This window comes from Urocitellus parryii, chromosome 1 (assembly GCF_045843805.1).
Source record: "Urocitellus parryii isolate mUroPar1 chromosome 1, mUroPar1.hap1, whole genome shotgun sequence".
Taxonomy (NCBI): domain Eukaryota; kingdom Metazoa; phylum Chordata; class Mammalia; order Rodentia; family Sciuridae; genus Urocitellus; species Urocitellus parryii.
In genome coordinates, this window is record NC_135531.1 from 44,671,700 (window position 1) to 44,697,382 (window position 25,683).

Sequence of the window (25,683 nt, forward strand, 5' to 3'; positions counted from 1 at the left end):
AGACAGGGTCTTCCTGAGTTACCTAGGCTTCACTAAGTTGCTGAGACTGGCTTTGAATTTGGCAATCCTCCTGCCTCAGCCTCCAGAGTAGTTGGGATTACAGGCATATGCCACCATGCCAGGCCAGAATTAACTTTTTGAAGCAATTTGTTGAAGTGGTTTTGTATTTCAAATTGAGTTAGAATTTTAATTTTAAAAAGGAAACAAATGACCAGGAAAGAAAGAGAAAGGAATGGAGCAAGCAGAATTAAGAACCTTTAAAATCATATGACTGTATTTTTTTCCCCCCTCCCAGGAAAGGTATACTGGTTTAAGATTATAAGCAATGTTTTTTTTTTTTTTAAATGTTGTGACTATTAATTGCTCTAGTACAAATCCTTTGGCTAATTATGTTTTAATAATATGTTTTTAGCATTGAAAGTTTTTAGTGACCATTAGTTACTGTATTTAATTTTTCAGTGAATTGTGGGCACTCACGGGCGTTGTTTTAAAGAAACTTACTGAAGTTTATGTTAAGGCTGTTAATATTAGTGAACAGAGAGCTCATCTGGCATGTGAGATGAGCATCACATAAAAATAAAAGTATTATGTACACCTACAACTAAAAAAAATGTTTAAAAAATAAAGTACTTTAAAAAATATTAGGGAACAGATCAGTGTAAGTAAAATAAATTTGAGCTTATTTCATCTAATTATTTTTCTGAGAGAAAAGATGACTTGTCAGTTGCTCCTTTTATTCTTTTTTTGGGTACAGGAAATTGAACCCAGGGACACTTTACCTTTGAACTACATTCCCCAAGCCCTCTTTTTTTTTTTTTAATATTTATTTTTTAGGTATAGATGGACCCAACACAATGCGTTTATTTTTATGTGGTGCTGAGGATTGAACCCTGGTCCCGCCCTTGCTAGGGGAGCGCTCTACCACTGAGCCACAATCCCAGCACCCCCCCAAGCCCTGTTTTAATTTTTTATTTGCAACAGTCAGCCAAGTTGCTCAGGGCCTGAGATTGGCCTCAAACTTTATGTTCCTCCTCCCCCAACCTCCTGAGTCTCTGGAATTACAGACCTGTGCCACCACGCCTACCTACTCATTTATTACTAAAGAAAGTTTTGCTAACCTGTTGAATTCTGTTAGCTCTGCTAGAGCAAAATAGGTAGTAAAGTCCAAAAGAATATAAGTAGTCAGTCATTGTAGGATTTACTTTCTGTTCTAGAATTGAGATCAGAGAGTTTTATAACACTCTCTTGTCATAATAGACTGGGTTGTGTGTGTTTTCTTCATTACATATATGTGTAGTATTTCTAATTGAGTTTCTGTTTCAATTTATATAAAATTTGAGAACATTCTACTCTTCATCTCGGGGAGCTTGTATTTTATGCATTCCAACCTAATGACTTTTCAAGTTGTCTAAGAATATACTTTTGAGATGTGATTATGAAGTTGGACTGGAATCATATGACCTTTATTCATAAAGAAGTTTATAGCATTTATTGTTTATGATAGTTTTTCTTTAAATTCCCTTATTAATCTCAAGCAGTAGTATCAGAATAGAATAGTCTATAGATACTAAAGTTTTTTTTTAACAATTTAATCCTTGTGTAGTCTGACATTTATAAACTTTGCTTATAATAGTTGTTCAAGAACACATTTACTTAAATTTTGTTTTGTTTTGTTTTTGGGTAGTGTGAATTGAACCCAGGGGTGCTTTACCACTGAGCTACATCCCCAGCCCTTTTTTAATATTTTATGACAGGGTCCCCCTGTTGCTGAGGCTGGCCTTGAACTTGTGACCCTCCTGCCTCAGCCTCCCTAGTCACTGGGATTACAGGTGTTTCCACCATGCTGGCCTACTTGAATGTTTTGGTAAATGTTTTCAACATTTTATTTTCTTAGAGTTAAAATAATGGTATCACTAGTAATTGGAGCGATTGCTGGACTGCTTCCCCTTTCCTCTGCATACCTTTTTTTTAAAATCCCTTTTTGAGTCCCCCTACCCCCTTTCTCTTATGTATAAACTATAGGTCTAAATAATTATAAGGTTTATGGATGATAGTGGTGACAGGTGTTTTTTCAGTGGGCTTTATGTGGTATATCTTTGTTTTGATACTGGGGGTTGAACCCAGGGGTGCTTAACCACTGAGCCAGTGATTTTTTTTTTTTTTTTTTTTTTTGGGTACCTGTGATTGAACCCAGGGGCGCCATAGTACTGTGCTCTTTTTAAAATTTTTTGAGACAAGGCCTTGCTAGGTGAGCTTGCTCAGACCCTTGCTAAATTGCTTAGGCTGGCCTAAACTTGCTATCCTCCTGCCTTCTTAGCCTCCTTGGTTTCTGGGATTATAGTCCTGTGCCACCACCTCTGATTGAGAATTATTTCAGATTGATAATTTTGTGGAATTTGTATGTGATTTTTGGGAAGTACTATTAATTTCAAGCCAGACCCTCATGAAAATGTTAATTACAGGTAAACCTTTTTGTGAGGTGTCAGATAATCATTATAGTAGGACAAACCTTTTTATGTGGTAGGGTCTCTCAATTTTACCTGCTTGCTTTTTCTTTTTTTATCAGCTGGTGGGGCAGCTAGCCCTTGAAGTAATTGTTACACAGGGTTTCCCACTCACTTTTTAAATTTTTGTTATAGGGGGAATTGAGTGAAGGAGCATTCCACACTGAGCTACTACACTCCAGCTCTTTTTTATTTTGAGACATGGTCTCAGTATAAGTGGCCTCAAACTTATTTTTATTTATTTATTTATTTTTAAGAGAGAGAATTTTAATATTTATTTTTTAGTTTTCGGCGGACACAACATCTTTGTATGTGGTGCTGAGGATGGAACCCGGGCCGCACGCATTCTAGGCGAGCCTCAAACTTAGGCTTATCCTGCCTGCCTCAACATCCCAAGTAGCTGGGATTGCACCACCATGCCTTCCTCATTATTTCAACAGTGAATCTGGGATTCTTATGTCTCCCCTCTCCCCCCAAATTTAACAATTTTATTTATAATTGTTATGAAGTTGAACTGCTGAAGCATGTTCACTGAAACATTTTGACCATGTTAATGCTTTATATCCCATGTTTATATTAAAAACTCACACAAGTGAAAATAGAAAAATGGCCAGTACCTGATTTCTGTACCCTATTTTTCCACTCAGTCATATATGTAGGTACCATTTGACCCCACAGGGGGAAATGTCTAATGTTCAGAACTAACAATAAAAGAAGAGAATGAAATCTTAAGCATGTTCTCCACTTATGCTGCATGCTAGTTGGATGTCTTTTGGCATAGCTGTAACTTGTTTGGCGTGTATAGCACACAGGTTGGTGTCTTCAAAAAGGCTAAAAACCAGGTAGGCCTCACTTGCTTCCTTTCAGAGCACTAATAGCTGTGCTCTGCAAGTGCAGGTCTGTTTTGAAGTCCTGAGCAATTTGACACATAAGACACCAGAAGGGGAGTTGGTGAATCAGAAGTTCAGTGGACTTCTGGTAACTTGTAATTTCAGGGAGTGCTACAGTACCGGGCTGTAACAATAAGGTTTCTTCACCACTCCAGTAGAGGGCGTATTCCTGTGAGTGGCTTTTGTAGTCATTTGTTTCCTGGGTACTTTACCACTGATTAGAGAGTGATGGTGGTGCCATTGCAGTGGCTGTGAACACTCTTAAATCTCTTGAGTGCTAGTTATGCTAGACAACTCAGCAAATGAGTGTCCACTTTGTGGTGTGCTATCATTTAGTAGTGAACATAGCAAAAATGTTAAGATCTTTCTGTTCTGAAGTTCTGTGAATATAGAATAAAAGAATCATTGAATTTAAATCATGATTCCATCCCATTGATTAGGTAATAAATATGTGATGTTGGTCAAGGCAGGTTTTTTAATTTTTTTTTTTTGGTACCAAGTATTGAACTTGGGCATTAAACCACTGAGACACATTGCTAGCCCTTTTTGTATTCAACTTATAGACAGGGTCTCACTGAGTTTCTTGGGGCCTCACTAAGTTGCTGAGGCCGGCTTTGAACTCTCCATCCTCCTGCCTCAGCCTGGAGCTGCTGTGATTACAGGTATGTGCCACCATGCCCAGCCCAGATTTTTTTTAGATAAGAATGTTCTTGTTATTCAAAATAGTGCTTCATAAGGTTATCATTAGAATAAAGTGAAATAATGAGTGCTAAAATGTATTGCAGTTGTAAAATGATAACGATAGTAGTATATAGCTGACTACACAGATGACAGTGATTGAGGACCATGTGATGATGATCCAGGAGGGAGAGTGTGAATTTGGAACATAAAATAAATATAGAATGGACAAAATTCATCAGAATTTAGATTTGCATTTTGTGACATTAAAATTGTTAAAATATGCATTATACTTTTCTGGGATCATATTATTGTAATCTGTGATGTGACATCATAGTTTACAATGGCATCTTTATGCAGATTATCTTAAATTTCCAATCTTTGCCCCATATTCTATACTTACATTTTAGCTACTTTCTTGAATGCCCCACATGTTCAGATTAACTTCCAAAACCATGCTCTTCTTTCCTAATCTCGTACCTTTTCCATTCTTTCTTAGTAAATGGCTCTATCATCTATCTAGTCAGATTAAAACACCTGGGAACCATCTTCAAATTTCTTCTTTCCTCCATCTAATCTATTTGCTCTATCTCCATAGTCTGTCAAATATATCTATTTCTATCCCACTATCACTAGACTTGTCCAGTACACTATCTTTTCTCATCTGAACTATTGCAGTAAACGCTTTCTTCCCTGACCATTTGTGCTGTATAGTTTATTATTTATAACAGAGTAAACCTTCAAAAATGATAGTCAGATCATGTCATTTTTCTGCTTAAAATCCTTGTCTTCTACTGGGCACAGTGGCGCAGGAGGCTGAGACTGGAGGATCACAAGTTCAAAGCTAGCCTCAGCAAAAAGCAAGACACTAAGCAACTCAGTGAGACCCTGTCTCTAAATAAAATACAAAATAGCCTGGGGATGTGGCTCAGTGGTTGAGTGCCCCTGAGTTCAACCCCCAGTACCCCCTTCCCTCAATTAAAAAAAAAAAAAAACCAAATAACTCTTGTCTTCCATTGGACCTAAAGTAAAATGCACTATATCCTGCAAGGATCTGCATTGTCCCCCTACTTTTTCTACAATTCTGTTTATATTACAGTCTGACTGGTCCATTGAACTTGTGGCTTTTCTCTTCCTTGAACACACCATGCATTTTCCTTACTGTCTTAAGGCCTTTCTGTTACTTTTCCTCCATTTTTCTTTTTAGCTCAGGTTTGATTTTTTTTATTCTTTTCATTCTTTTTTTTTTTTTTTTTTGTACCAGGGATTGAACCCAGGAGTGCTTAACCACCGAGCCATATCTCCAGTCCTTTTTTTATATTTTATTTTTAGACAGGGTCTTGCTGAGTTGCTCAGGCCTTCTCTAAGTTCCTGAGGCTGGCTTTGAATTTGGGATTCTCCTGCTTCAACCTTCCCAGCTGCTGGAATCACAGGCGTGCCTCACTGTGCCTGGCTCCCAGTCCTTTTTATTTTGAGATGTCTCAAGTCTCACTAGGTTGCTTACAGCCTTCTAAATTGCTGAGGCTGGCTTTGAACCTGGGATTCCCCTGCTTCAGCCTTCCAAGTTGCTGGGATTATAGGTCTGTGCCATCACACCTGACTCTTTTTAATATTTATTTTTTAGGTGTAGATGGACACAACACAATGCCTTTATTATTATTTTTTTATGTGGTGCTGAGGCTCGAACCCGGGTCCCATCCATACTAGGGGATCGCTCTACCTCTGAGCCACAATCCCAGCCCCTTTCTTTCTGTTTTCTGTGGTTCTGGGGATTGAGCCCACGGCCTTGTGCTTGCAAGGCAAGTGCTCTACCAACTGAGCTGTATCCCTAGCCCTCTTTCATTCATATTTGACACAGGGGTCTTACTAGGTTGCCCAGATTGGCCTAGAATTCCTTGAGTCAAGAGATCCTCCAGCTTCAACCTTTTCTTTCATTTTTTTTTTTCCCTTTCTTTCTGGTACTGTGGATTGAACTCAGAGGTGCTAAGCCACGGAGCCAACCCTTTTTATTTTGAGATAGGGTTTAAGTTGCTTAGGGTCTTGTTAGGTTTCTTAGACCAGCCTTGAACTTGTGATCCTCCTGCATAGCCTCCTGAGTTTCTGGGATTATAGGCATATGCCACTGTGCCCAGCTCTACTTTAGACTGTCAAAGAAATGGGACTATGGGTGCCTGCTACCACACCTGACTAGCTCAGTTTAAGCTCAGTGGTTCTACTTTGATACTTTCTCTGATTACTGTATGTAGTCGGGAATCCCCTCTCTATATCCTTTTTTTAAAAATTTTTTTTTAAGTTGGTGATGGACCTTTATTAATTTATGCTAAGAATTGAACCTAGTGCCTCACATGTTAGGCAAGTGCTTTACCATTGAGCTACAACCCCAACCCCTCTGTATCATTTAATTCATTTTATTCTGTTTAGACCCTAGCTTATAAGTATCAAGTTTATTCTTTTTTGCTTTTTGTCTTCACACAAAATAGATACCGAGGGCAGGGACCTTGTCTCATTTGTTTACTGTTGTATTCTCAGTGTAGGTATTTTTTTTTTTTTTTAGAGAGAGAGAGAGAGAGAGAGAGAGAGAGAGAGAGAGAGAATTTTTAAAATATTTATTTATTTTTAGTTTTCGGTGGACACAACATTTTTGTTTGTATGTGGTGCTGAGGATCGAACCCGGGTCGCACGCATGCCAGGCGAGTGCGCTACCGCTTGAGCCACATCTCCAGCCCTCAGTGTAGGTATTTACAAGTAAAGGAATTACTTATGTCTTAGATAATTTAGTCTTTTTGAACTGAGTAAACAAAATTGGTGTTTTTATCATAGAGCCACTGTTAACTGCTTGGGGACTAGGTGAAATTTGTTTTTAATGGATATTTATAGACAGGCTGGTTTGTTAGATAATTTACAAGATATTTTATTTACTTAGATTTACATAATTTGTTGCATCTGCTTTTAAAGTTTGTTTACTGAATTCAAGACTGGTGTTGGGTTTGCTATTATCTTTGTGCAGATATTGCCTGATAAAGAGTTCTTTACCATGAAAAATTTAAAAAAATTTAAAAAAACCTTTTAAAAAATTGCCCCAATTTTCAACTGTTGAATCAAGGATAGAAACCAGGTAAATTGCCCTCCAGTTTAAAAAACGAAAACGTTTACTTTTAGGTTACAAGAAATGGCTTTGAAATATATGGGTGAACAGAATTTTCAGTTCCTCATATTCAGAATCAGGAAGGCCATGACTTTTTATACTAATAAGAAACATGAGGGAGATTTATGACTATAGAGTTTTGCTTTCTTGGTGTTGAAGAATTTTTCAGTGCAATCTTGTTTTGGTTTGTATGAGAAAAACATGTTTACAAATTCCTTACAAGCAAGGGGCTTTCTTATTAAAGTTCTACAAGACCATAAATGTGAAGCTCTCACAGTATCATAAAGTTTATTATTCTTGGGACACTCAGTAGGTTGAAGTCTACTGCAAAAGTGGATTTGCATGATAATTAAGATGTCTTAGAGGATTTTCCCTATGTGATATAGGTAATTTTGTTTTTTCCCTTTAATTCAGTTGGTTGTTTTATATTTTTCACAAGTTATTCTTCAGTTGCTCTACCATTAAAATGAGTTATGTGGAAAACATGGGAATGGGGAAAATTTGAAAATGTTTTTACATTAGTCCTATTAAATTAGGACCTTCCAAGTACTTAATTTTCAGGGAAGACGATAGCCTCATTTGAAGGTGAAGGTGACTGAGTTAGTGGAAACTGATTGCAGTGGCAGCTTATACTCCTTTTTTATTTTGGCACTTGGGATTGAACATGGGCTCTTAATCACTGAGGTCCCATCCCTGTTTTTATTTATTTTTTTACTTCAGTCTCATTGAGTTTCTTAGGGCTTCACTAAGTTGCTGAGGCTGGTTCTGAATTTGAGATCTTCCTGCCTCAGCCTCCGGAGTTACTGGGATTACAGATCTGCACCATTGTGCATGGATCTCTACTCATCTTTTATTTGTATAAATTGATTTCTTCTGTTTTGTATGGTTTGATATAACCATAAAAAATGAATTTCACCCTTTCAGGTAAGACTAAAACTTAAAATTGCAGGGAATTTATTTATGTAACTATTAGGCCAGTGTTTTATACTATTGGATACAACGTCTACCTAATGGGTACTGGATTATTTGTAGTATGTATATGTACATAAGAGTGATTAACATTTTTGACTACTGTTGGGATCTTGGGAACTTAAAATGTGCTTTGCATCTATTTTAAAACCTGTTTTTCTTGTTTTAATAAGTATATCAATATTCTGGGAATATAGTGAAGACTATATGAGATAATGAGATCTAAGCATATGCCTAGGAAATAGTAATTGTATTCAGTATATATTTTTAGTTATTTTCATGGCCATTTATGTCCTTAAAGTAAGGAACTTTAATTTCTGTTTTTTACTCATATAAAGGATCCTGTTTCTGTTAGCATTTGTCCAGACTGAATTGTTCATTGGGTTAAACTCGTTTAAAAATTCATTTTTTGAAACATCTTCGATGTTCTTTGAATGATTGATCTTTAGGCTAATTTAGCTTCACAAAAATATTGATTATGTTGAGTTGAAGGAGTCATATTAAAAGGATTTAAAGTTATTTTGAATCCATGTGTACAATACAAATAAAAGAAGATGCAAAAAGTTTTAGGGGAAAAATCACCTCAGCTGTTTGCCTTTGAGGAAACTGCTGTTATTCTTATCTGTGTTTCCAGGGACCAAGGAGAGGGGTGTGTGTGTGTGTGTGTGTGTGTGTGTGTATTTTTGTGTTATAAGCAATAGCATGGGGCTGGGGTTGTGGCTCAGTGGTAGAGCGCTTGCCTAGCATGTGTGAGGCACTGGGTTCGATTCTCAGCACCACATAAAATAAATAAAGGTCCATTGACAACTAAAAATATTTTTTAAAAAAAGCAATAGCATGATATTTAACTGCTTACAGCCTTTTTAAATTAAGGACATGTCTTGGAAAATTATATCAATGATATCCCCTCCCACTCCCATGCTGAGGTATGCAGAGCCTCCTGAATGTTAGGCAGCTGCTCTACCATTGAGCTATACCTCTACCTCATTGTTTTTATTGACTGCATAGTGATCTGTTTAACCCTACCTTATTTATGTACTTTAGGTTATTTCTTGTTCATTCTTGTTTTGTTTTTGCAATTAGGAACAATCATAGTGAACATTCTTATGAATATGGGGTGATTGCCTATAAATGATTATTTTTGTGATTTTGAATGATAGCAAAATTAATAGGTATGCCGCCTTACATTTATAGCACTAATGGGATGTCAGATGTTTTTCCTTTGGCATTTTGCCTTTCTCTTTCAAGTGAATGAAGATTCTTCATCTGTAAGGTGTTTTTCTGTGGACTTCGTTTATATCCTTTGCCCATTTTTCTGTTCTTCTTATTTTATTGATTTATAGGAACTCTGAGTGAAAGTCAGTTTTGTATGTAAGTGATATGATGATTATTTTTCTCAGTATTTTGCTCCCTTTGACTTGTTTTTAGTGTATTTTGTTATTTTTTGTGTTGTGCAAATATATTTGAATATGTAATTTTTTATTTATAGATTTTGTGGCATACCTGCAAAGGCCTTCCTTCTATCTCCATTCCCTTTCTTTTTTTTTTTTGGGGGGGGGTATTGGGAATTGAACCCGGGGACAGTCTTGCCAAGTTGCTTGGGGCCTTGAAAAGTTGCTCGGGCTGGTTTGAATTTAGGATCCTCTTGCTTCAGCCTCCTGAATTACTGGGATTACAGGTGTGTGCCACCGGCCCCAGCACAGCAGTATAATTTGACCAATATCCCCTTTACCTGCCCTCCTCCCTTCCCCTGGTCCTATTCCTCTACTGTGCTGATTTACTTTTTATGAGATCCTTCCCCTTTCTTTTCCTTTTTTCACTCTGGCTTCCACATAAGAGAGAAAACATGACTCTCTGAATTAGGCTTATTTTGTTTAACATGATGTCCCCAAGTTCCATCCATTTTCTTAGAAATGACATAATTTCATTCTTCTTTATGTGTGAATAAAACTTTTATCCGTTCATCTATTAACAGACACCTAGGCTGGTTCCATAGTTTGGCTATTGTGAATTGTGTTGCTGTAAACATGGTTGTGAATGTATCAATTATAGTATGCTGATTTTATTTAATTTTTTAGGATAAATTTCAAGGGTGTATAACTGGGGCATACTGTGTTCACAGTCCTAGTGTCTTTTTTCTTTTGATAAGGATTGAGCCCAAGGACATTTAACCACTGAGCCACATTGCAGCCCTTTTAGTTTTTATTTTTTAATTTGAGGCTGGATCTCCCTAAGGCTGACCTTGGATTTGGAGTCCTCCTGACTCAGCTTTCCTAGTCACAGGGATTATAGATATGCAGCACTATGCCTGGTTGGCTACCTCCATTTCTTTTCTTTTCTTTTCTTTTTTTTAGAAATTCTTTTTTTAAAGATAGATAGATAGAGAATTTTAATATTTATTTTTTTTTTAATTTTCGGCGGACACAACATCTTTGTATGTGGTGCTGAGGATCGAACCCGGGACGCATGCATGCCAGGCCAGTGCGCTACCACTTGAGCCACATCCCCAACCCCAGCTACCTCCATTTCTTGTCTTTTGAGGATGTTCAATACTGATTTCTGTAGCAGTAGTACTAATTTACAATCCCTGGTGTGTGGTCTTTTTACTCTTTTTCTGTCTTATGCTATAGCTATGGTATTTTAATAACTTCATCTTTAAAACCATGTAATATTAAATAAGAGTGATTTTAAAAATTTAATATAAAAGGAAACTGTTAGTAGTATTCTATTTATAAAGATTTTGTAATTCTAGGAAGTTGGTTTAGCATTTGACTTGCAGATTAAAGCCCATTTTGTTGCAAATAGAAGTTATATTTTCATAAATGAATTCTGGGGCGGGTGGGGGTGTGAGGAGGTTGTGTAGCTTAGTGGTGGAGTGCATGTTTATTATGCAGGAGGCTCTGGGGTTTGATCCATAGTACCACCCCCCTCCCCCCCAAAAAATTAGGTACAACTTCTATAAGCCAAAGGTAGAAAACCCGTTTTAAAAATTTTGTACAGTGGGAATGAAATACCTTTATTTGTAAAATGGAGGTGAAAATACCTTTATTTCATGAGGATCAATTGATATATGTAAAATATGTAAAATGTTAATATGATTTTTTATTTCTAAACCAACTTTTTTTTTTTTTTTTTTGAGACAGGGTTTCCCTAAGTTGCTTAGGGCCTTGGTAAGTTGCTGAGGTTCTCTGTGAACTTGTGATCCTCCTGTCTCATCTTCCCAGTTGCTGGGATTACAGGCGTGTGCCATTACACCCAGCTTTAAAACAACTTTAAAGAAAATTGCATATTAGATTATACCATCCTCACAGTATTCCTACAGAGCCACCATGCTATCTGGATTCATGTTTCACCACTAAATAACTGGTAGTTTAAAAAAGTAACTATTTGTTAACAGGGCTGGGTAGCACACACCTGTAATCCCAGCCATTTGGGAAGCTGAGGCAGGAAGATTGCAAGTACAAAGCCAGCCTCAGCAATTTAGGTGAGACCCTCTCCCAGAATAAAAAGTAAAAGTGCTCAAAATATGTGGCTCAGTGATTGAGCACTCCTGGTTTAATCTGCTGCACAAATAAAAAAAAATGGTTGTTAGATTACAATTTAGAGTATGTTCTTTCATATTATTTATCTTTATTTGAGAGAGTCATTATAGTTAGTCTTAATTTGCAGACCATGATCAGGAACCTTAGTTTGCTCAAGGGGCCCAGTGAATATCTTTTTTTTTTTTTGGGGTACTGGTGATTGAACCCAGTAGCACCTAGCTGTTGAGCTACATCCCCAGCTTTAAAGATAGGGTCTAGAGAAGCTGCTGAGGCAGGTTTTGAACTGGAGATCCTCCTGCCTCAACCTCCCCAGCTGTTGGGATTTACAGATGTGTCCCATTGCACCCAGTGAGTATCCTGTTTTTAAAGATGTGTAGATCTCCCAGTGATAGGGGAAATTGAAAGAGAGTAATCTTTTTAAAAAAATAATGTTACTACTGGGTCTGGGGTTGTAGCTCAGTTGATAAAGCGTTTGCCTTGCATGTTTGATGCACTGGGTTCCATCCTCAGCACCACATAAAAACAAATAAAATAGAGGTATTGTGTACGTCTACAATTAAGAAAAAACCTTTTAAAAAGTTACTGTATTTTTTAATACCTTTATTTATTTTTATGTGATGCTGAGGATCGAGCCCAGTGCCTCTTAAATGCTAGGCAAGCACTCTACCACTGAGCTATGACTGCAACTCTGAATGAATAATTTTTTGCTTGGTATTTTATTATTTTTGTTTTGATTTAAATCATTTTATTGTTTTACACGATGTCTCCTTTTTCCCTCTCTTTAGGAGAATACTCTCCTTTTGTTCTAGAAGTTATTTGTTTTCTTTGGAATTTTGAAAAATTATATCTTGCTAGTTATTTCTTTAAATTACTTGTTTTTGTTCCTTTTAAATATGTATGTATTATGGTACTGGGGATTGAACTGGAGGCCCCCTACCATGGAAGCTTTCTTATTTTGAACAGGGTGTGGTTGTGTTGCTGAGACTGACCTTGAATTTGTGATCCTTCTTCCTCAGCTTCCAGAATTACTGAAATTACAGGTATAACCATGCCTGGCTTATGTCAACTTTTATTTATTATTTATTTATTTATTTATTTAGGTGCTGGGGATTGAGCCACATCTGTAGCTCTTTTGTGTATTTTATTGAGTTTTTTAGGGCCTCACTAAATTGCTGAGGCTGGTTTTGAACTCATGATATTCCTGCCTCAGGCTCCTAAAACTCCTGGGATTATAGGCATATGCCACTGCATCTGGTGTGTTACTATTGTATTTTTTTGGGGGGTGAGGGGAGTGGGAGTACTGGGGATTGAATTTGGGACACTCAAATACTGAGACACATCCCCAGCCCCATTTTGAATTTAATTTAGAGACGGGATCTGAATTGTTTAGTGCCTCATTTTTACTGAGGCTGGCTTTGAACTCAATCCTTTTGCTCCAGTTTCTGAGCTGCTGGGATTACAGGCCTGTGTTACCCTGTCTGGCATGTTACTGGTTTTTAATGATCTCTAACATGTTGCTGCCTACCTTAAAACTTTAGGTGATCCATTCCAATTGAAGAATGAGGTGATAAAAATCTGGGAGTTGTGTGTATATTTGCTTATTGAATGGCTGCTAGGTTGTAGCACCCTGAAAAGCCACAACTCTTTGTGGTGCTAGCGCCCTAAATTAGCTTGTTATTTACATTATGAGATAATCTACTTTTCTTTTTTGTATGGTTGCTATGCTTGTATGTTTGTTCATATTCGTGTACACTATGATATGTTGAGTTTGTTCATGTAATTTCCTTTCAATCATTTGTCCCACTCTGCCTCCTTTTGTATCAGCTATACCTAGAGTTTCTCAGTCCAAAATATCTGGGCTTTCTACATGTATATGTGTTTTGCCTTCCACACCTGTGTTTAGGCCATGGGTCCATTTTCTTATTTCATCAGTTATTGGGCCTCCAGACAGATCAGAAATGACGAATGGCCTCCTTTTCATTATCACAGTTTTATTCTTTTATAATGATTATTCTTTTTTCCGTCTTTTTACTTTTCACCTTTTAGTTTTGGGAATTGAACCTAGGGCCTTTAACATGCTAAGTATGAGTGCTACCACTGGCGTACCCAGTCTTTTTTTCTCCCTTTTTCTTTTTTGAGTTAATTGCATATTGAACGCAGGGGTGCTCTACCACTGAGCTACAACCCCACATCTTTTTATTTTTTGAAAAGGTCTCACAAAGTTGCCGGTGTAAGCCTTGAACTTGCCACTTTCCTGCTTAGCCTCCTTAGTCACTGTGATGACAGTGACAGTGACGATGGCAGGCTCTTTTCCTTTTTAATAGACTGGATGCCATCATGAACTCCAAATGTATTTGTGAGGATACTAATGAAGAGGCTAAACAAGTCCAGTATCTGAGTTTTAATATTTTTGTTATGACAGTGATTATAGTTTCCTGTAGTTTTGGCAGTATTGGGGTTTGAACCCAGAGCCTTGCACATGCTAGCAAGTGCTGTACCTCTGAGCTAGGCAAGTGCTGTACCTCCTTTTTAAAATTTTATTTTTGAACAGTGTCTTGCTTAGTTGGTGATGCTGGTCTCTAACTTGGGATCTTCCTGCCTCAGCCTCCCCAGTTGCTGGGATTATAGGTATGCACCACTGTGTCTAGCTTTTTAAATTCTTTTGGGGGGTGGTGGTGGTGATGGTAACTGGGAGTTGATTTCAGGGCTTTTAACCATTGAACTACATCCACATACCTTTTTATTTTTTTATTTTGATATAGGTCTCACTAAGTTCCTGAGGCTGGCTTCCATCCTCCTCCTTTTGTGATTCTCCTGCCTCTGCCTCCTGAGTCTTTGGGATTACAGGCATATGCAACCATGCCTGGCTGCTTTAAGTTGTCAACACAGTTTTGCTTGCTTGCTTTCCTGCCTTTCTCTTTCTTTTCATCCTCCCTCTGTCAGAGAGATACAGTGATTAATTCCATTGCCTTTCTGTATATCATTTTCTGCTCAATTAAAACAATATAAAACATTGTAGTTTTGAGTCAGAAAGTTGAAAAATATTAATAATGGCTACCTTTTTATCTTAAAAGATGGTTCATTAGCAAACAGCTCAATGGTAATTATTGATTCTAGTGTATAAACCCTGTTTTTAAAAAGAATCTCCATGTCAGTCATCAGTTCTTTTTGGTCATACCATAGCCGTATAGACATACAGTTTTTGTACATGTTGATATTCTAGTTGAATTAAGCCATTTCTGGGATTTACGCGATCTATCAGTGCTTTCCCATGATGGAAGAAACTCGAGAATAAAAGTGCTTCTTGCTTCATTGTCATATTAGTGTGGTTAACAGTGTGTGTGTGTGTGTGTGGGGGGCACTGGAGATTGAACCCAGGGGCACTTAACCACTGAGCTTCATTCCCAGCCTTTTATTTATTTTTTGAAAAAAAAAATTTGTAGTTTTAGATGCACAGAATGCCTTTGTTTATTTTTATGTGGTACTAAGGATTGAACCAGTGCCTCACACATGCTAGGCAAGTGTTCTGCCATTGAGCTGAAGTCCCAGCCCCCCTTTTAATTTTTATTTTGAGACAAAATAAATTGCCTAGGGCTAAGTTGCTGAAGCTGGCTTTGAACTCATGATCCTCCTGCCTCAGCCTGTGGAGCCCGTGGGGTTACAGGTTTGTGCCACTGGGTGGGGCTCATTAAAATTAACATGTAGATATAGCACATTCAAAATTAACATGTACATATAGCACAAATTTCATGAATTTATATAATAGAACTCAAAGAAGTTTTGGTTACTTTCTGACAGTTTTTTTAGGGGGTCAGGGTACTGAGGAGTGAACCCAGGGTGCTTAACCACTGAGCCAGTCCCCAATCCTTTCTATTCTTTTTAATTTTGAGACAGGGTCTTGCTAAATATCTTAGGGCCTCATTCTCCTTAGCTGCTGGGACTACAGGGATACAGCATCAATCCAGCTAAATATTAGGCCATCAAAACAAATAAATCTAGAGGGTTTATTCAGGTTTTTCCTTCAGTTTCATGACCTGTTGCATATCTGTTGTTTGGATTTGGTTGATTACTCCCTCTGTTCCTATGTCCTTTATCTTCTTGTTCTTGAATTTCCTGGCAGATTGGTAGTTAGCTTGTATTCAAATTCCATTTGGGGTGTGGGCAAGAATACATCATAGGTGGTACTGTGTACTTCATAATGTATGACATCAGGAGTCACTTGATTCTAGTTGTTTATTTGATCTTTAAAAATGATCTTTATGGAAGTATACTTTACAAAATTCTCCAGCTTTAAGTGTACAGTTTGATCAATTTTGACAAATGTGTACAGTGGCATAACCATCACAATCAAGTTATTGACCTGTTGTCCCCCCAATTTTTTTTTTTGCTTTATTGTCATTCTCTTTACTCTCTGCAACTGATCTAATTTTTATCACTGTAATTTTTCCTATTCTAGATTTTTATTTGAAAAGACAAATTTACAAATTTTAAAATATTAATTGGCTTTATTTGCTATTCTAGAATTGGGCAACATTTCTATAAAATAGAGAACAAATGTTCTAATGGGTTGAGTCTATGTTGGTTTGATAGACCGAAAAGGGTTGGAGGAGAAAAAGCTTGTTAGTTATTTCACAGTTAATCTTATAAGGTGGGGGGAGGTGATAAAATAGGTTACTTTTTAAAGCAGGGAGAGTGTCAGTATTCTTCTGCCAGTTTGAAACTGGTCTGTTTGGAAAATTTGGCTATTGCCTCTCTTCCCTTGTTATTTGGAAGGCTTCATAATAAAAATTTATTTAGTTTGGTGATATGGAACTTTAGTATGAGTGACTCCCTTTTGATTTCTGTTCTGGTCTTTTAGGGCCTAGGGCAGGAACTCAGTCCAAAAATAGTGGATTTCTATAATCACTACTTAACAATTAGATGGAATCTCATAGTAGTAGGATTACTGTAATTTAAAGGAGATATAGTATAAGAAGATAATTTTGGCCAGGAGCTAAGGTCTAATTCCTTCCATTTTTGTATGACAGGGACTTGCCATGAGGTGTTGAAGCCTTGTTTCACTGAGTTGGAGAGACTGGACCTAAATGGCGCAGCATGACTTTGCTCCAGCCTGGCTTAATTTTCCTACTCCACCATCATCAACAAAGGTACTCTTTCTTGCATCTCTCTTTCTGCTTCGCTTTTGCTCATGTTATACTCAAGTATATTCAGAATGTGAAGGCATGGGCTGGAGGTGTGACTTGTGTATAGGCCATCATGCTGATGATTTTGATTCTGAGAATTTGGAAGTGGCTAAAGTCTGAATTCTCCTAATTGAATATTATCTCCTGAAAGTGATTATTACTCTGAACTCTTAACTTTTTGAGTATTTGAGATTTTTTTTCTCCCTTACCCAAAGTGTTCTGACAAACACAAGCATTTGCTGCCATTTTCTTTATTTTTGCAGTGCTGTGGCTTGAACTCCGGGCCTCAAGCATGCTAGGCAAGTGCCTTACCACCAACCTACATACCCAGCCTGTGATACTTCTTTTATTATGTCTTCTCCCTGCTCTGTCCTTTCATCTTTTAAATCGCTAGTCATGGATTTCCATTTGTAATTACTTGTTCTCTGCTGGAGACTTTTGCTTGCCTGTATCGTTTCTCCCCTTTTAATCTTGTCCTGAATAAATGGAACAGACATTAATAAGTATTGCATTCTCTGTTTTAGTGTAATGGTAGTCTTTCATTTATTTTTGTTTGGAACGGAGATATAAAGACTTTTGAATTATGAGTAAAAATGTTTTCAGAACTACACAGATGTGGTTTTCTGAGATGTGTAGAATTTTAGCCCCATCATGTGGTGAAATGCTAAATTGCATGTGACTTATTTTTTCTGTGGCTCAGGGCCTTGGCTTTTGAATTGCAGTGAGTATTCCTATAAACGATTTAATCTTTCATTAAATTGATTTAATCTTCTTGGCCTGCAGTTTGAAAAGTAACATCTTGACTATTGGTAGTTATAGATGCTGAAAATTTTAGCTAACTGGAAAATTCCCTTGTTTTAGATGATTCTCATTTCCATCAGTTTACTTTAGGACAGATGCTAAAATAATTCTGTAAAACAGGCAAATGAATCTTTTCAGAATAGTAATTCTGAAAGAAGATACCAAGAGTGTTGTTTGTATTAAAATGGTTAGATGGATGGTAAGAAATAAAAAAAAAGTAGGGAAAGTTTTCTTCTTTCTAAACACAAAATAAACATGTTAAGATATTCTGCAGTGGCTTCATTTTCATATTTGTATTTTAATATTCTGTAATTATTATTCTGTGGCTGCAGAGTGTAGATTCTTTTATGACAGTGTTTAAAAAGTAATGATCGGGGTGGGGATATAGCTCAGTTGGTAAAGTGTTTGCCTTGCATGCACAAGACCCTAGGTTCAATCCCCAGCACCATCACCAAAACACAGAACAAAAAAGAAAAGGAATGATCAATAATATTGTACTAACACTTTAAAAATATAAGCAATGTCAGCATGCATTGAAAATGTGTTTCTATTGATGTTTTTAAACTTAAAGAGAATTAGCAAATTCAGTGAGCTTGATGGTTGATCATTGAAACTTTTGAGTTCATTGAAACCTTAGGTAGAAAAGTTTACTATGTAGATTTTTAAAAATTCTAGTCATCAGAGAAAATTTAAAATAAACCATGCCCTGCTAGTGTTTACTTCTTCATAGTACTTTTTCCAGCTTTAGTTTTTTCTCCAGTGATATTCTCAGTGCACGTTTTTATTGCTGTGTTGAATATCCATAAGTAGTATTACAATAAATAGTTTAAAATTTTAAACTCTTTTTTAAAAATCTAGAATACAATAGTGTAAGAGAGTGGATGAAGATGATCTCTTCCTTGCCCCTTACAATAATATTTCTTTAAATATTACTACATGCCAGTCACTGTGAAAAATAGTTTATATGAAGGTAACAGAAGTCATAAATGGTAGGCAGTTGCTTATCACCCCATTTAAAAACAAGGCAACTGAGGTTGAGAGCATCTAAGTAACTTGCCTGAAAGTATTAGGGCCGGAATAGGTGCCTATATGTGCCCAGAGCTTGGTACATGGTAGGCATCATTCTACCAGTAAGCCACATCCCTCAGTCCCAAAATGCATCAGTTTAATAACTTTCTTATTAGGAAATAGACTCATTTTCAAAAGTGAAGTGCCATGATGTTTTTATGCATATACTTGAATATATTTTTGCTGTTTCCCTCCACACACAGTACATGAAACATGGTACTACTTTGTTTTGATCTGCTTTGTTTAATTATGATCAATATTTATATGTGTGGAACTGTTTCTTGGTGATTTGTAATAACTTTTTATATTAAGGGACTCATTTGCCATTTTGTTGCAAATATTTTTCTTTCTTTTCTTTCTTTTTGGTACTTGGTGTTGAACCTGGGGGTACTTGGGCCACTGAGCCACATCCCCACCCCTATTTTATATTTTATTAGAGACAGGGTCTCACTGAGTTGCTTAGCACCTCGAATTTGCTGAGACTGGCTTTGAATTTATAATCCTCCTGTCTCAGCCGCCTGAACTGCTGGGATTATAGGCACCACTATGCCCTGCTAGTGTTTACTTCTTCATAGTACTTTTTCCAGCTTTAGTTTTTTCCCCAGTGATATTCTCAGTGCACATTTTTATTGCTATGTGTTGAATATCAATAAATAGTATTGTTTATAGTTTAAAAGCTTACATAAAGGATTTTTTGTTTTGTTTTTATACTTGTTATCTTTGACCTTTGTTACCATGTTAATACCTGGAGATTTTAGTGTTAATTTTTTCAGACTTTGTGTAGTATTCTATTTTGTGTCTTTCTTTCTCCATTCAAGTTTAAATTGTTTATAACTTTTGTCTACTATAGAGAGAGTATTGCATTGAATATTCTTGTAATAAAAATACAAAAAATTTTTTCATGCCTGATTCCCAGACTTTAATGGATGTGAAGAAAAAACAAAAACAAAACACAAAAAACTTTGATGGATGTGAAGAAAAAACAAAAACAAAACACAAAAAACTTTAATTGATGTGAAAATAACCTGGAATTTAAAAAAAGATTTATTTATTTATTTAAATTATAATTCTTAATACACCATTATACAATAATTTATCATCTCCGATTATATATAAGGTATGTTGACACCAAATTCACATCTTTATACATGTATTTTGTATAATAATGAGAGTCTCCTTTCAACATCCATGCTATTCCCCTTCTCCCTCCCTTTCCCTCCCACCCCTATTCCCTATCTAGAGGTAATCTTCCTCCCTTGCTCTCCCTCCCAACCTCATTTTGAGTCACCCACCTTATATGCCTTATATCAGAGAAGAAAGACATTTGGCATTTGTTTTTTGGGATTGGCTAACTTCACTTAGCATAATCTGCTCTAAATGCCATCCATTTCCCTGCAGATGCTATGATCTTATTTTTTTATATTGCTGAGTAATATTCCATTGTGTATAAATGCCACAGTTTTTTAAATCCATTCATCCACTGAAGGACATCTAGGTTGGCTCCTCAGTTTAGCTATTGTGAATTGTGCTGCTATAAACATTGATGTGGCTGTGTCCCTGTAATATGCTGTTTTTAGGTCCTTTAGGTATAATCCGAGAAGAGGAATAGCTGGGTCAATGGTGGTTCCATTCCCAGTTTTCTTTCTTTCTTTCTTTTTTAAAGAGAGAGAGAGAGAGAGAGAGAGAGAGAGAGAGAGAGAGAGAGAGAGAGAAAGAGAAAGAGAGATAGAGAGAGAGAGTTTTTTTAATTTATTTTTCGGCGGACACAACATCTTTATTTGTACGTGGTGCTGAGGATTGAACCCAGGCCGCATGCATGCCAGGTGAGCGCGCTACCGCTTGAGCCACATCCCTAGCCCCATTCCCAGTTTTCCAAGGAATCTCCATACTGCTTTCCAAATTGGCTGCACCAATTTGCAGTCCCACCAGCAGTGTATGAGTGTACCCCCCCCCTCCTCTCCATGGAAATTTTGTTAGAATGCAGATTTTGATTAATTAGGTTTCTGGTAGAGCCTAGATCTTAATAAACTACCAATGTGATGCTGATTTCTGCCTGTGTATAGACCATATTTTGAATAGTAAAGCTCTAAGTAGGGGCTGGGGATTGGCTCAAGTAGGTAGCGTGCTCGCCTAGCATGTGTGAGGCACTGGGTTCGATTCTCAGCACCACATAGAAACAAAATAAAGATATTGTGTTCACCTAAAACTAAAAAATATATTATAATTTTTTTTGTTTTGCATATATTTGAGTAGAATTTATGACTTTTTAGGACTTGTTACTATTTTAGTTTTTGGTACTGGGGATTGAACCCAGGGATGTTTAACCACTGAGCCACATACCCAGCGGGGGGCCCCCCCCTTTTTTTAAAAATTTTTACTTTTGATACAGGGTCTTGCTGAGCTGCTTAGGGCCTTGCTAAATTGCTGAGGCTGGCCTTGAACTTGTGATTCTCCTGCTTTAGCCTCCCAAGTCCCTAGGATTACAAACGTGTATGCCACCATGTCCATCATTGTTGCTATTTTAAATGTTTTAAAAACTTTCTAGTAGATATATTGTATCTTATGTTAGTCTGATATCTAGCAACCTTGATTAATTCATAGTTTGTAATAGTCTGTGTTGGCTTTTTATGTGGATGATAATATTTTATCTTTCCATTCACTCAGTTTACTGTTTGTGAAGAGTCTTTGAAAGGTCTGGATCCCTCCTACCCGCCCCCGCCTCCACCCCAAGCTAGGCTGTTACTATTTCAGGGATGCTGGTGGAAGACAAGAGATGCTTTGGGCATAGACAAGTTTATTACTGAAGATGTAGCAAGCAGTAAAAAGGCATGATGTAGGCACTGGTTCTTCATGTCTCCTGAGATCCTTGGGAGTTAACAAGAAGGGGCCTCACTGGAGACTGCCTTTGCACTGAGTTTAGGGAATCAGGTAATTACATTTATAGTCAACCTGGTCTCTTTGTTCCAGAGGAGAATATTACTTATCCTTCAGTGTTGCTTGCTGCAAACATAGCCCTAAGAAGTGACCCACACAAGAGTGGTCACGGATTTGCATTTTTAGTGTACAAAGAAGAATGTATAGGGATGTTCAGATCTCATGATATATTGCCTATCCCAGCAATCTACTTGTCAGCCCTACATGTTCTCGGCCTATTTTAAATTTTCACATGATGTTCCACTCTTGTCAGCCACTCTGATTAATTGGCAGATACTAAAACCAAATCCATTTGATTTGGTTGCACAGCATTTAATTAAGGCTACTGTCAATAAACCCAAACAACAAGGGGAGACTGGGATCCAGGCAACTGTGAAAAAGTCTTTGGCAGTGGAGACAGTATGACATTTTCCAGACAGCCACACAGGGGCTGGTCACTGTATTAACCATTAGAACCACTTCAGGAGGATTTAAATTGACTTGGTTTTTGGTGGTGTTACAATAGTTAGCCAATAGCCAATAGTTGGGTCAAAAAACAACCCATATTTGTCAGAGACAGATATTAATAGCCCATATACAAACTTAGCACTCAAAGGGACATGACCTAAGTCACTCCAGTTAGGGTTTTATTGTTAAGCATAATTTAGATTAATATTTTATTATTTTTGTTAAGAATCACAGTGTCACAAAGCAGTTGCAGCCCTACTTTTTGTCATATATGCTACAGCCTAAGAATACTTGGGTGTTTGGAGAAGCATATGAAGTTTTATCAACCAGAATGAAACAGGGTTATGCTGTTCTAGTGTTTAAATGCAGAGTTAGGAGCTGTTATTGATGTCATCAGGCCTGCATGAATTTTTCTGAATTGAAAACATGTGGATAGGGGTGATGAATCCAGCATTGTGTCAGTGTCATCCCCAGTTCTTGTGTGACTCAAATTATGGTATGTGTTCTAGGGGATGGTTCACCTTTCTCTCTGGGTACTGGGGCTATTGCTCTCCTTTTACAGCTATGATTTTTTTTTTTTAATATTCCATTCCAATAGCTGTGACTTTGCTTTAGAAAAAAATCATCTCACACCTAGACTTTTTTTCTGTAATGAGTGGGATTGGGAGGGTTATTTTGGCATAATTCACATTGATCCATTGTGTCTTCTCCCTTGATTCACATTGGACACTATTACATGGGAATTTGGTGCTCAGTATGATTAATCAGATGGTCAGTGTCTTCATGATTTAGGACCATGTCAGTTCAAGAGAATCTTGTGGCCGAACAGAATAAATTTGAATTTCTTAAATTTTACTCTGTCCAAGCTATCACGATACCATTGGAATGAGCTGGACTCTTATGATGTTAGGGGGAAGAAAGAAACCATTATGTCTGTAGACAGTTAGGATATAACTTGAATTATAAAATGTCTATGTAATTTTGTAATTCCCTTTTCTTGTTATGCTGATTGTACCTAGAAGGTTGTGAAGATAAAATCCCTTGGTTATGCTGCCTTCATTGACTAAACTGTTAAGTTTTGTGAAGAAGTGAAGGAAGATGAGTTTTAAACTTTGAGTTGAATTTTGAGAAAGTTGTTCCAATGCTTGACAATACTGGATATGCCATTGGATGGTAGGCAATATAGAGTGTCCATTGGATATGTGTAATATTGACCCTATTTTTTCATTTTAAGTAAACTAGCCTCTAGGGAATTACATGGGTGGCTAGGAATATTTTTGTTCCATTTCTGACTCCTCAACTAAAGATTATGATTGCCTTTTCTTCTCTGGCTCCAGCTAACAACCTAGATTTGGGCCTTTCCTAATTCCCTGTTTTCTACACTGCCATGGCTTTTGCCTATGTGATCAGTAATTTTAGCTACCCCTGTGCTTAGCTCTGTCTTCTCCTATGGAAGTTTTTAGAAGAGAGCTGGGTACTTGTGTCTAACAGAGCTGTGAACGTTTAAGTTTCTCTCTTTCCTTTTGAGTTCTCTTACTGAACTTACTTGTCAAAGCAGGTGGAGCTAAAGTAGAAGGGGAGCAGAAGATGTGAGTTTTTCCTCCTTCTTTGGACATGAACTAATTTTGATACCATTTGGGTGTTTTAAAGACTCAAATCAGGGGCTGGGATTGTAGCTCAGTGGTAGTGTGCCTGCCTAGCACTTGTGAGGTGCTGAGTTTGATCCTCAGCATCACATAAAAATAAATAAAGGTATTGTGTTCATCTACAACTTAACAAAACGAAACTCAAATTCAATTCTGATGCTACCCAGAGTATCATTAGACTCCGTAAGTTTAAAGGGTTAGTACTATAGAACTTCCCTTAATTGAGACATCAATAGTGGCTCTTTATGATACCCATACTTCTGTCGGATTTAGCTACAAAGTCAGGGGTTTCCATACTACTGTTGATTTGATAGTTTTTCTTGAACAGCTCACAAAACTTAGTGAAACATGTTTACCAGTTTATTATAGTAAGGGTGCAAATGAACAGCCAGATGAGGAAATTCATAGGATGAAGTCTAGTATGGTACTGAAAATAGAGGTCCTGTCATGTGGAGTTGGGGTTACATTACCCTCCTGTCATGTGAATGTGTGCAATAGTCAGAAACTCTTTGATCCCAATTTAGGGGGGTTTTAGGGAGGTTTCCTGTTAAAGCAAAATTGGTCAAATAGTTGGCTTTTGATGATTAACTCTCCAACCCCTCTCCCCTCAGGTGAGAGGGGGAGGCTTTGGGGGAAGAAAGAAACCATTATGTCTGTAGACGGTCAGGATATAATTTGAATTTTAAAATGTTTTTGTAATTTTATAATTTCCTTATAGAGTTCAAGTTCCAAGCCTCTAGTCTGAACCTTGATTAGACCATTCAGGAAATTCCAAGGGTTTTAGGAGCTTTGTCTCAAGGAATCTCAAGACAGGATCAAATTTTTTTAATATGATAACTACACAGAGAATGCTCCATGGTAGGAATCAAGGCACTATAGTTTCCAGCAGGCCACAGCAGAGCTCAGGCTCAACAAATTTGCTTCTTGGCAGGGAGGTGGTACTGGGGATTAACCCAGGTGCAGTTTACCTCTGAGCTGTACCCAACGTACTAGGTTGCTTAGGACTTCCTTAAATTGCTGAGGTTGGCCTTGAATTTATTGTTTTAATCTACCCAGCTTCTGGGATTACAGGCATATATCGCTGTGTGCCTGGCCATAACAAATTTATTTTTGATGTTCTTAGTCTTTCCAAAACTGTCCTCACTGCCCACTATGTTTATTTGCAACTTTGGGGACCTCTTGACCTAACATCTGAAGCCATATTGCCCTTGGGCTGGAACAGTTGTCTTCCTCCTGTATCTCAGAGGAGAGTGATCAACAACCCAGTCATCTTTTGGACATGGTATATAATCTTAACCTTTCCTGTCCTCCTCTCCCCAGGGCCTTGTGAATGCTACATGTCTATTTGACTTCCTAAGTTTATTATTTTTCAGGCTTTTGTAACATAAATTTTAGTTTATAACATTTGTTTTCCAGCTTTAAACTCTGTATGCAAATATTTTTATGTAGCATTGTTTTTTCTTAGGTGAAATTTGAGGCCTTACTTTTTTCAAGATTATACAAAATAATTTACCAACTCTTCTAGAATTTTTAAGATTTTATTCCTAAATTGAAGTTTTAACTTTATCTGACTTTTGTTGTTATTGTTGCTACTGGGGTTTAACTCAGGGATGCTTTTCTACTGAGCTACATCTGCAGCCCCTTTTTATTTTTTATTTTGAGACAGGGTCTCTCTGGTTTGCTTAGAGCCTCACTAAGTTGTTGAAGCTGGCCTCAAACTTTCCTCAACCGCCCCAATCACTGGGATTATGGGCGTGTGCCACTGCATCCAGCTAGATAGTATCATTATTCTTAACTGACTCCCAGATGATCACAAAATTTATGTCGGCCATGGTGGTGCATGCCTGTAATCCCTGTGACTCAGGAGACTGAGGAA

The 25,683-nt window shown here is 37.2% G+C and overlaps 1 protein-coding gene and 1 long non-coding RNA gene across 3 annotated transcripts in view; both read left to right on the forward strand.

The window, feature by feature from the left end:
* The window catches only part of Gpbp1 (GC-rich promoter binding protein 1), a 66,536-nt gene that overhangs the window by 3,164 nt on the left and 37,689 nt on the right, over positions 1 to 25,683 (forward strand). For both annotated transcript variants that reach the window (XM_077795741.1, XM_077795748.1), the window contains exon 3: positions 16,756 to 16,875. In XM_077795741.1, coding sequence (XP_077651867.1) covers positions 16,813 to 16,875 — 63 coding nt within the window. In that variant the 5' untranslated portion in view covers positions 16,756 to 16,812. The remainder of the gene's footprint in view (positions 1 to 16,755; positions 16,876 to 25,683) is intronic.
* On the forward strand, positions 12,716 to 15,385 carry LOC144253546 (uncharacterized). Its single transcript, XR_013343307.1, has 3 exons — positions 12,716 to 12,768; positions 14,280 to 14,356; positions 14,491 to 15,385. It is a non-coding gene; the product is annotated as an uncharacterized LOC144253546 (long non-coding RNA).